The 12,643-nt window shown below is 41.9% G+C and overlaps 1 protein-coding gene across 2 annotated transcripts in view; it reads right to left on the bottom strand.

Moving 5' to 3' along the window:
• Window positions 1–2,313: 2,313 nt before the first annotated feature.
• The window catches only part of styk1a (serine/threonine/tyrosine kinase 1a), a 639,066-nt gene continuing 628,736 nt past the window's right edge, over window positions 2,314–12,643 (bottom strand). For both annotated transcript variants that reach the window (XM_060904070.1, XM_060904073.1), the window contains one exon: window positions 2,314–3,308. In XM_060904070.1, the coding sequence (XP_060760053.1) occupies window positions 3,113–3,308 (196 nt within the window). In that variant the 3' untranslated portion in view covers window positions 2,314–3,112. The remainder of the gene's footprint in view (window positions 3,309–12,643) is intronic.

The following is a 12,643-nucleotide window of genomic DNA, read 5'->3' as shown; positions in this document are numbered from 1 at the left end:
TGAAGGACAAGGACAAGTGCAAGAGAGTGAATACACCTTCTGGAGTGGGAATATGGACAGAAGAAAAAAATGCAGGAGTTGCTTTTGCCATCATCATTTTCATCATTGTCACTGTAGTTATCATCAAGTTTCGTGTATGGGTTGCATTTCATCAAATCCATTTCAAATAATTGTCAAATCTGCAAGGTGCTGTCTATGTGCAAGAATCACTGCATGAAAATTACTATGTCTGAGCTTCATTAAAAAGAGTCACTTGACATTGACTACATACATTATGCCCCAGCCAAAGGGAAACCTGGGCATAGCATTAAAAAAATGACTTCCCCCTTTACCCACTCCCAAGGGCAACCAGTACCAACGTTGATTGCAGTCCAAAATACAAGTTGTTTATTTCAGTAGAGGTAAATTAGTGTCAGGGTAAGCATGGCCCAAAATAACAAAACAAAACAAACCATGTTAAATGTCCTCTAACTCACCTGGCCAACAAAGGAAAACAAAAGAACATACAGGGATCTTACCTGACTCCCTAATATAAACAGGAGAAAAATAGAGTGCAACTAAAAGGACTTCTCACTCCTACAGTTACCTGGACTGCTTTAGGAAAGTAGTTACGTTTACAACTTAAACCCTGTAATCCATGAACAACACAAGGCACAGTTCTGTTGGGAACCAGGAGAAAGTGAAACACATCCAGCTTCTCCAGAGAGCATTTTAAAGGCGGTGCAATCAACCATGGTCTAATCAGCTGCCACCACTTACAACTGAAACTTCATCTCATCTCATCTCATTATCTCTAGCCACTTTATCCTGTTCTACAGGGTCGCAGGCAAGCTGGAGCCTATCCCAGCTGACTACGGGTGAAAGGCGGGGTACACCCTGGACAAGTCGCCAGGTCATCACAGGGCTGACACATAGACACAGACAACCATTCACACTCACACCTATGGTCAATTTAGAGTCACCAGTTAACCTAACCTGCATGTCTTCGGACTGTGGGGGAAACCGGAGCACCCGGAGGAAACCCATGCGGACACGGGGAGAACATGCAAACTCCGCACAGAAAGGCCCTTGCCGGCCACGGGGCTCGAACCCGGACCTTCTTGCTGTGAGGCGACAGTGCTAACCACTACACCACCGTGCCGCCCACCCATGGTCATAACACTACAAAAAAAAAAAGCAAGTCGGTTCTCCTAGGTCACATCAAAGAACTGGTTCAAAGAACTGACTCATTCATGAATGACCCAATGACCCTCAAAATGTTCAACACAAAAGATTAGAGTAAATAAAAATATTTATAAGTACAGTACATCTCAATCAAGGTAAAACTGGCATGTCTTCTGTGTCTCTAGATAAGGGACAAGACAATTTTGGAAGATTTTAAACAACTGTATTCATGAGAGATGAAGTATTTGAATCCTCTGAGTCTTTTGAGTCATTTCAGTCTTCTCACTTAATTTAGTACTGAATCAACATTAATGGTGTAGTTTCATTGCTTTTGCTTGATGAAAAATTAATAATGAATATATACTGATTGTTGAAGATGGTTGGGAAATGCAATGTGTCTATGAATCAACAGAGTGATGTAGTATCTCCACTGATGCTGCAGAGGGGCCAATAAGTGTTACAACAACCAATAATAATAATAATAATAATAATAATAATAGTCGTCATCATCATCACTGTTGTCATTGTAGTCATCATCGTCATCATCATCATCATCACTGTCGCCGTAGTCATCATTATTATCATCATCGTTGTAGCCAACATTTTCATCATTGTCATCATCATCATCATCATCATAGTTAAACACTTTCCAGTATGCTGGCATCAGAACCTTAATTTCAAGGTGTGTGATCTGCTGTGACCTTTTTACCTGGTACCACAAGTCCAGTTTGATGGGTAGTAGGTACAGAGTTCCATCCATCCATTATCTGTAGCCGCTTATCTTGTTCTACAGGGTCGCAGGCAAGCTGGAGCCTATCCCAGCTGACTATGGGCGAGAGGCAGGGTACACCCTGGACAAGTCAAGGACAGAGTTCCTGTTGGTAATATTAACTGGAAGAACGGTGACCTGCTCAGACATAATTGCACTACCAAAACACTTCCTACATAATCTGTTGGCTCTACAGCAGCCATAGTTTTGGAAATTCTTACAATTGTAGATTTGGCTAATCATGCACTTCCTGTCCTAAAGTGTTTCTCACTGGCCTGTGTACCTCACAGTGAGTTTAAAGAAATTAACACAAGCATATGCCAATTAGAAAACCTCAAACATTTATTGGTCTATTAGCACATCTCAAACAATTATATCATCATGAAATAGTTCAATATTTTCCATCAGTTATTTAAGTAAGTGAAAATTTCATATATTCTAGACTCATTATATGTAAACTAAAATGTTTCAAGTATTTTTATATTTTACTTTTACATAACATAACATAACACTGAATCATTAATCTTTAGTAACCACTTTATCCTGGTGAGGGTTGGACAGGTCTGGAGTCTATCCTGGGGACACTGGCAGGAGAAGTCACTCCAGATGGGACACCCAACACAAGCATATGTCAAACCAGGGACCCAGGAGCTGTGAGGTGCCACCGTGCCAGCACACAAAATTAAATACCCCTTAAATTCAGTTTAACAACATAAATGGAAAACTATTAACAGATATTCCAGGAGGTTTATTTTTCTTTATTTGAGGTTAAGATCTGAGCTTTGAGTATATAAAATATGTGAGTCATGATTAACAACATCACATTATGAAACAGATTTTGATGTGGTCCTTTACAGGATCTGGCTTAAGTATGTATTCCTACAGATTTGTTTGTTGTTGTTGTTGGCCAATTCTAGATTTGAGAGAATTAAAATGGATGCCAGATGTATGCATTATGTAAATTTATTTCAGATGTCTATGTTATTACCAAACAAGTTACCAAACTAAAAATGAGTTCTCCTTGTTTTCCCACCCTGCAGTATTCCTGTGCACCCCCCCCCAGCAGACCATGCCACAGAGTATGAATATCACAACATTAGGCCTACAAAAATATGTGTTCATTTTACAGTTATGTGGAGATAATTCATGTGAAGGTCAACTACTTTCAAAATGATCCTGTTAAATTAGAGCAAAATTGTAAGCCTCTCCGTAGCCCGCTTCCCGCATGTACTTCTCAATGTCCAGTGGTTCAGATGCTTGAAGTACCACCGTGTCATTGGCATGCCTCTCAGCTATTTGGAGCATTGAAATCAGCTCTTTCAGTGGAGCTCGGTCTTGTGGTCTCCACTGACAACATGCTTGAATGATGGAGTATCTGAAAAATATCAAAATATCAATTATGTATACCTACTGCATATAGTATACAGACTATGTATATAGATTAACCCCTTACAAACAAGCAAACACCATCAACAAACATTTGTCCATCCAATCACCTTTGTGGATAACTAGGAATGAACCGATTCAGTTTTAATAAATAGCTTTAGTGATATAAAGTTCACTTATAATCATTAGTAGTTGTATTTTGTGCTATTTTATAATCCACAGATACTGTCTGTGTATTGTACACACAGATACTGTGTGTGTAGGCTTATTTTTCCCCATCCAGCTTGACCCACAGACAAGAACAGAAAATATGTCCAAGAGCATAAAACTTTATTTGAATACATTATATTACCACACCTGATCATCACACCCTTATGTGCTTGTCCTTCCCATTCCAAATTCATTCTCCCTCTTATAATAACTGCCACTCTTCTGGAAAGACTTTTTCAAGAGGGCCTGTCTTATTCTTATTATGTAGAATAAACGGGAGGCCCTGCTCCGCCAGTAAAATACCACAACTCTTATTGTTTCCTCATTAACCCAGAGAGGTAGGGAAGTGAGCCCCAGTGGGCTCTCGCTTCTGGCTTCCAAACCCTCCTCGGTGCCCCGGTAACCCTGGGGCCTACCGGGGGTGGTGAACTGCTCTGGGGACAGTAGCACGTGGGGAGTTTGACTGGGGTGGTACATCTGTCAAAGCATAATGCAGGTGTCCTAAGGTGAGCTCGGGGAAGACAGAAACCTCCTTTAAGTTTGTGACAGCCAAGCGTTCATAGTAATGTTGCTTTTTGATCCTTTGATGTCAGCTATCATCGTGAAGCAGAATTCACCAAGCGTTGTTCACCCATTAACAGGCAACGTGAGCTGGGTTTAGACCGTCATGAGACAGGTTAGTTTCACTGTACTGATTATGTGTTGTTTCAATAGTAACCCTGTTCAGTACGAGAGAAACTGCAGGTTCAGATATTTGGTGCGTGTGCTTGGCTGAGGAGCCACTAGTGCAAAGCTACTATCTGTGGGATTATGACTAAACACCTTTAAGTCAGAATCCCACCTAAATGTAGTGATACTGAGGTGCCGCGGATCTTCGGTTGGTCTGGCATAACCAAGGAGTCCCCCGTGGGGGACACTGGTGAGTAGAGCCATCTGTGAAAGGGCCAGGGTGTGGCCAGGTGAGCACCGCACCCTCTCCAATTGTGCACCGCAAGTTTGTGTTGAACCTGGTGCTAAATAATTCGCTGCGATTCACTGAAAGTCATCTCTCAATCCAATCTTTGCATCTGTCTTGCATTAGTAAGACAGGCACTGATGTTGGATGAGGAGTTCTGGGGTTCAGTTGGTGTTCCAGTCCATCCCAAAGGTGTTCAGTGGAGTTGAGTTCAGTCAAGGCTCTGTGCAGGACACTCGAGTTCTTCCACTCCAAACTTAACACACCATGTCTTCATGGAGCTCACTTTGTGCACAGGGGCATTGTCATGCTGGAACAGGTTTGAGCCTGTTCGTTCCAGGGAAGGGACATACAACTGCATCGCTCCTTGCACCAAATAAAAAACACTGAAAGTTGCTGAATTCTGAGCTTGGTATCTTTCTTGCTACCATTTGTGTTTGAAATTTTGAACCACAGACAAACACAGAAAAAATACTGCCAACAACTTTCACAGTTCATATGACCTTTATATCACATAGCTGGTGATATAGGCATAACTGAAACATTTGAATTGCTCTTAGCCCATTTTGTTTGGAGAAGTAAGATGTCACAGATACAGATTAAGAAATATAACCAATTAGAAGCCAACAGGGGATTCAAGCTTGTTGACACAGAGGTCCTTTGAGGCATATTCCACTTTATCCGTTCCATAAGATTCTGTGAGGCAAATGGAGTGATTGGCATGCCTTAGCTTTTGGGTTAGCCTCGCATTAAAAGATTTTATAATCTGGCCATGACAGGGTCTTGATCTTGTGGTCCTCCATCTACACCTTGATTGGCCTGGCTGTGTGGCATGGAGCATTGTCCTGCTGGAAAACCCAATCCTCAGAGTTATGGAACAAGTTTTCTTCCAGGATAACTGTGGATATGTCTTGATTCATGTGCCCTTCACAAACAAAAGTCTGTCTCATTCCAGCCTTGCTGAAGCACCCCCAGATCATCACCAATCCTCCACCAAATTTCATAATGGGTGTGAGACACAGTGGCTTGTAGGCCTCTCCAGGTCTTCATCTAACCATTAGACTACCAGGCGATGGGAAAAGCTGAAAATTGGACTCATCAGAGAAGATGACCTTACTCCAGTCCTCTACAGTCCAATCCTTGTGGTCTTTAGCAGACCTCAGCCTGGCTCTTCTTTGATTCTCATTGATGGATTTTTTTTCTAGCTTTGCATGACTTCAACTCCACCCAGTGGAGCCTGTTTCAAACTGTCTTTGCCATGCACTTAATCTCAGCTGCCATTTGCCTTTTTTTTTTTTTTGGTAGGTCTCTTGGTGTCATCCTACAGTTGTTGAGTGACATTTGAAGGAGTTAATGATCATCCCGGTCAGTGGAGAATCATTTTCACCCTTTGCCAGTGTGTAACTTTGTTGTCTCCAGTGTCTGCTGCTTGAGCTGCTGTTTGACCTTATGAACTGCCGTCTTTAAAATTTTGAGGATGGAAGCAACCTGATACTCACTGTATCCCTCTGCCAGTAAACTGAACCCTTCTTTTTCTCACACAAAACTTTTCTTTTTAACTCTTTTGGGATGATGAATAGATATTTTTATATTCCAATTAAATTTAAGGTACTACAAGCACTGTTTTTGCCATCCAAACTGGTCCTATTGCAAGAGGATAGTGATGACCACAACAGTTTTTTTATTTTAATTTTTATTTTTTTTAAATACTTTTCCTCGTTAAATAAGATTTGGTTCAGGTGATCATCTCATCAGTACCTCATTAAGTAAAATGAGGTGTGCTTGTGTTGGAATTCCAGCACAGACACTGGAATGAAATGGCTGCCATACATAGAGATGCTGATTTAAAAAAAAAATTTAACTGGTTTCTTAATTTTTTTCCAAAGCTGTATAATGATTTTTCAATCTCAATCATAACTGGAAACTTTACTGGAAATATGATTTCAGAGTAGAATAAGGAAAGGGTTAGGAAGTACTGTATGCATAGTACAATTTGTGGCAATAGCACCCGAATTTGTTTCTACAGTTGTTTAAAAAAAAAAAAAAAAAAAAAATATATATATATATATATATATATATATATATATATATATATATATATATATATATATATTTATTTATTTATTTTTTTATTTCCTAGAGCTGAAGAGACTGTTTCTTTTAATTACAAAGGCATTTACAGTGAAGGCACCTTGATGTCTGTCTTAGGAAAGGACCTAAAGGACCTAACAGAGGGCTCAGCCCCGAGTAGGTGAAAGAATGGAAACTCTAAGGAAGAACCTGATCACTGAGTGAGGTTAGGCCAGGCCCTGTGAAAATCTACACCTGATAATTCCACTGATAGAGAGGTGCATTCAAAATGCATAGTGGGTTTGGAGCTGGCTAAACTGACTCCTTACTGCATACACAGAAGAGATTTGACTAAAACTGATGTGAATATAGGATATAGCTATTGTGAAAGATTTCTTTCCTGTATCTGTTGGTATAAATGCTGAAAATACATCTCAAGTGTAGATGTGCTTGCTGAGCATTTAGATAACGTTTATTACACTCTATAATCTTTTGCTAATCAAATTGTTAAAGGTTTTTTGGGCTTTTAATTCAGTCTGTATGACAACATATGTAAATTGAGCTATTGCTAGGTTGAGAGATGCTTTTCATGGACAAAATAATACAACCTCAAATCAGAAATATAGCTGCAAGCAGCAATGCGGGGCCAAGCAGCGTGACCCAGCCTAAGTTGCCATGGCAACAGAAAGAACTGACCAGGCAGACGATCAGAGGCACGCACAGGAAGTGTTTACAAGCAGAAATGTACCTCCAACCAGATGGGTAGAGGCATGCATGGCGTCACCGTCAAAATCGATTGACTGTGATGCCTGAAATTACTTCAAGTGTACTAGGTGTGTGTGTGTGCTAAGAGACTGCTGAGATATGAGCTCAATGATATATGATCCTAAATACATTTTGGAAAGTTATAGCGCCCCCTAATGGCCAATGTGCACCAAATGTGGTATGGGACCTTTTGGAGGGGTGGGGCATAATCCCACCAAGTTTGGTTAAGAAAGGTCAAAGGGCTGCTGAGATATGACCACACTTCCTGTTTCACATCTGCACGGCCAAATTTGATTGGCCGCCACGGCCAAACGCTTATGAAATTCGAAAAACCGGGTAAGTTTTATGTGCAGCTTAGTCCAAAGTTGCCATATACCAAGCTTGGAAGGAATTGGTCAAAGATTGAGGGAGGAGAAGCATTTTAATTGATTTTCACAAAATTCAAAATGGCGGAAAATATACCAGGCGGAATATGACGCCATAGGGTGCGTTGGATTCGGGTTGACCCAAGGATACCATAGATACTTAGATTTTGACAATCAGAAGTACGGTTCAAAAGTAACAAGCAGAAATGTACCTGCAACTTTGACCTGTTGGTGGCGCTAGACAGTTTGAGATGATGAGTTGAAATTTGCTGACAAGAACCTTGAGGCAGCCTAGAATCAGTGTGCCAAATTTGAAAACCTCTAGTTAGACAGTTCTATGGGTTGACATAGAATTTCATTGATTTTAACAAAATTCAAAATGGCGGAAAATCCTCAAGGCAGAATATGACGTCATAGGGTGCGATAGATTCGTCTTGACCCAAGGATTCCAGATATAGTGGAATTTTGTTTCTATCCCAAACGGATCATGAGATATGAGCCAAAAGTCATTTTTCCTAGTTATAGCGCCCCCTAGCAGCCAATTTGTTCCAATTTTTTTGTGTTCCTTCATGCAGGGGTGGGGCATAATCTCACCAAGTTTCGTTAAGATATGCCAAAGGGCGGCCGAAATAGGAGCACACTTCCTGTTTGGCGTCTGCGCCTCCAATTTTGATTGGCTGCCACGGCCAAACGCTTATGAAATTCTAAAAACCGGGTAAGTTTCTTGTGGAGCTTAGTCCAAAGTTGCCATCTACCAAGTTTGGGAGAAATTGGTCCAAAATTGAGGGAGGAGAAGCATTTTAATTGATTTTCACAAAATTCAAAATGGCGGGAAAACTATATGGGCGGAAAATGACGTCATGGGGTGCTTTGGATTCGTCTTGACCCAAGGATTCCAGGGATACACAGATTTTGACGATCAGACATACGGTTCAAAAGTAACAAGCAGAAATGTACATGCAACTTTGGCCTGTTGTTGGCGCTAGAGAGTTTGAGGTGGTGAGTTGAAATTTGCTGACAAGAACCTTGAGCCAGCCTAGAATCAGTGTGCCAAATTTGAAAACCTGTCGTCAGACGGTTCTATGGGTTTCCATAGAATTTCATTGATTTTAACAAAATTCAAAATGGCGGAAAATCCTCAAGGCAGAATATGACGTCATAGGGTGCGATAGATTCGTCTTGACCCAAGGATTCCATAGGCAGTGGAATTTTGTTTCTAGCCAAAACGCATCATGAGATATGAGCCAAAAGACATTTTTCCTAGTTATAGCGCCCCCTAGCAGCCAATTTGTTCCAAATTCTTTGGGGTCCTTCATGGAGGGGTGCGGCATAAACCCACCAAGTTTCGTTAAGATATGCCAAAGGGCGGCCGAAATAGGAGCACACTTCCTGTTTGGCGTCTGCGCCTCCAATTTTGATTGGCTGCCACGGCCAAACGCTTATGAAATTCTAAAAACCGGGTAAGTTTCTTGTGAAGCTTAGTCCAAAGTTGCCATCTACCAAGTTTGGGAAAAATTGGTCCAAAATTGAGGGAGGAGAAGCATTTTAAGTGATTTTCACAAAATTCAAAATGGCGGGAAAACTATATGGGCGGAAAATGACGTCATGGGGTCCGTTGGATTCGTCTTGACCCAAGGATTCCAGCGATACCAGGTTTTTGAAAATCGGACATACGGTTCAAAAGTTACAAGCAGAAATGTACCTGCAACTTTGACCTGCTGGTGGCGCTAGAGGGTTGGGGGTGGGGACCTAAAAATTGTTGTGGGGAATGCTGAGACTGTCTAAAATGTGTGTGCCAAATTTGAGCATTTTCCTATGTGTGGCTCTATGGGCTGCCATTGACATCCCATAGGAGAAGAAAGTTGAATAATAAATATAGCTGCAAGCAGCAATGTGGGGGCCAAGCAAGATATGACGCCATAGGGAGCGTTGGATTCGTTTTGACCGAAGGATTCCAGCGATACTAAGATTTTGACGATCAGACGTACGGTTCAAAAGTAACAAGCAGAAATGTACTTCCATCTTTGACCTGTTGGTGGCAGTAGCTGCCTTGAGGATTTTCGTAGCAGTCACAGTTGCTGGAGCTGAGCTGCACTGTTTGAATGTGTGACTTGCCATGAAGCTACAAGCCTGTGTCTCTCTGAGAGGGAGCAGCCCCTCCCTCCCGTGTGTGTGTGTGTGTGAGAGCGAGCAGCCCCTCCCCCACCCGCGCACTGTGAGCAGAGAGACAGAGAAGCACACAAAAAGGGCAGTTTTTCCTCAGGGGGGACCCCCCAAACAACGGGGATTTACACGAAAACGGAAGGAGATAGTCACAAAATTCTTTCACAATGAGTGCCACAAGGGTCTCCTGAACACACTGATGTAATTTTTTTGTCTGTAATGTAAAAAATGAGGACATTAGAGCGAGTTAAAAACGAGTGACTTTTCTGCCACGTTTATAATGGGAGTCTATGGGGAAGCGCGCCTGTCCTCTCCTTACTTTCAGGCTTCTCATTCAAAAACTCTAAATCCTATCGTGTAGCTAGACACATTGTGTGAATCAGGACAAGTGTGGCTACTACTTTTGAGAAAATTGTGTGTGTAGAGTGAGAAATGTGGCTGAAATCACAGTTTAAAGGAGAAAGTTTGAGCTTTTTTTTCAGGCTGTCTACACTCTAAATTCCTGAGCTCCACTGGTGTGTAACGCAATAGACACCCATTATAAAGCCTGATTTTTGTCCAGGCACCCACACAGAGTTTGAGCTGGGACTGATCCAAAAGTAGAGACCCTAGCAAAAAAGTTGAATGGCAGATCCACAGAGGAGAAGTTTTCCTACGTTTTGAAGTTTGAATCATGTCTCTAGGTCAAAGCATGCCATAGCAGTGGAGGATTGAAAAAGTGGCTTTTTTAAAATTAATTCCATAGAAAATGAATGGGAAATTTTGGACGATATTTTTTCCTAGTTATAGCGCCCCCTAGTGGCCAATTTGTTCCAAAATTTTTTGGGACCTTTTTGGAGGGGTGGGGCATCATGCCACCAAGTATTGTTAAGATACGCCAAAGGGCGGCCGAGATATGAGCACACTTCCTGTTTCGCGTCTGCACAGCCAATTTTGATTGGCTGCCACGGCCAAACCCTTATGAAATTCAAAACATCGGGTAAAGGCCTTGTGCAGTTTAGTCCAAAGTTGCTATGTACCAAGTTTGGGGAAAATTGTTCAAAAATTGAGGGAGGAGAAGCATTTTAATTGATTTTCAAAAAATTAAAAATGGCGGAAAATCTACCGGGTGGAATATGACGCCATAGGGCATGTTGGATTCGTTTTGACCGAAGGATTCCACAGATACTAAGAGTTTGACAATCAGCCGTACGGTTCAAAAGTAACAAGCAGAAATGTACTTTCAACTTTGACCTGTTGGTGGCACTAGAGAGCTTGAGGTGGCGAGTTGAAATTTGCTGACAAGGACCTTGAGGCAGCCTAGAATCAGTGTGCCAAATTTCACAACCTCTCGTCAGACGGTTCTATGGGCTGCCATAGAATTTCATTGATTTTAACAAAATTCAAAATGGCGGAAAATCCTCAAGGCAGAATATGACATCATAGGGTGCAATGGATTCGACTTGACCCAAGGATTCCAGCGATAGTGGAATTTTGTTTCTACCCAAAACGCATCATGAGATATGAGCCAAAAGTCATTTTTCCTAGTTATAGTGCCACCTAGCGGCCAATTTGTTCCAAATTTTTTGTGGGCGTTTGGAAAGGGGTGGGGCATAATCCCACCAAGTTTCGTCCAGAGAGCCCAAAGGGCCGCCGAGATATGAGCGCACTTCCTGTTTTGCATCTGCGCAGCCGATTTTGATTGGCTGCCACGGCCAAACGCTTATGAAATTCAAAATACTGGGTATAACTTTTGTGCAGGTTGGTCCAATTATGCTATTTTCCATGTTTGGGAGAAATTGGTCAAAAATTGACGGAGGAGTAGCATTTTAATTGATTTTCACAAAATTCAAAATGGCGGGAAAACTATATGGGCGGAAAATGACGTCATGGGGTGCTTTGGATTCGTCTTGGCCCAAGGATTACAGGGATACCAAGTTTTTGAAAATCGGACCAACGGTTCAAAAGTTACAAGCAGAAATGTACCTGCAACTTTGACCTGTTGGTGGCGCTAGAAGGTTTGAGGCAGAGGCCTGAAATTTGCTGAGAGGAATGTTGAGACTGTCTAGAATCAGTCTGCCAAATTTCACAACTTTTTACCAGACGGTTCTATGGGCTGCCATAGACTTGCAGAGGCGGAAGTGGACTGAATAATAATAATAAGAAACAATAGAATCACTATGGGTGCCTTCGCAGCTTCGCTGCTTGGCCCCCAAATATAGCTGCAAGCAGCAATGTGGGGGCCAAGCAGCATATGAGCCTAGTCGGAAGGCCAGCAGAATGCACTTGGGCCAGGTAATGCCCTTGTGCAGCTTAGTCCAAAGTAGCTCTCTACCAAGTTTGGGAGAAATTGGTGAAAAATTGAGGGAGGAGAAGCATTTTAATTGATTTTTACAAAATTCAAAATGGCAGAAAATCCTAAAGGCTGACTATGAAGGCATAGGCTGCGATGGATTCGGCTTGAGCCAAGGATTCCAGAGATAGTGGAATTTTGTTTCTAGCCCAAAGGCATCATGAGATATGAGCCAAAAGACATTTTTCCTAGTTATAGCGCCCCCTAGCAGCCAAGTTGTTCCAAGTTTTTTGGGGACCTTTGTGGTGGCGTCTGGCATAATGCCACCAAGTTTCGTTAAGATAGCCTAAAGGGAGGCCGAGATGTGAGCACACATCCTCTTTCGCATCTGTGCAGCCAAATTTGATTGGCTGCCACGGCCAAACCCTTATGAAATTCGAAAATCCGTGTAAGATTCTTGTGCAGCGTCGTAGACAGTTGCTGTCTACCAAGTTTGGGAGAAATTGGTCAAAAACTGAGGGAGA

The sequence above is a fragment of the Neoarius graeffei genome, chromosome 22 (genome assembly GCF_027579695.1).
Source record: "Neoarius graeffei isolate fNeoGra1 chromosome 22, fNeoGra1.pri, whole genome shotgun sequence".
NCBI classification, from domain to species: domain Eukaryota; kingdom Metazoa; phylum Chordata; class Actinopteri; order Siluriformes; family Ariidae; genus Neoarius; species Neoarius graeffei.
The sequence above is the reverse complement of the archived record's forward strand: the minus strand, read 5'-3'. Positions and strand labels throughout refer to the sequence as shown.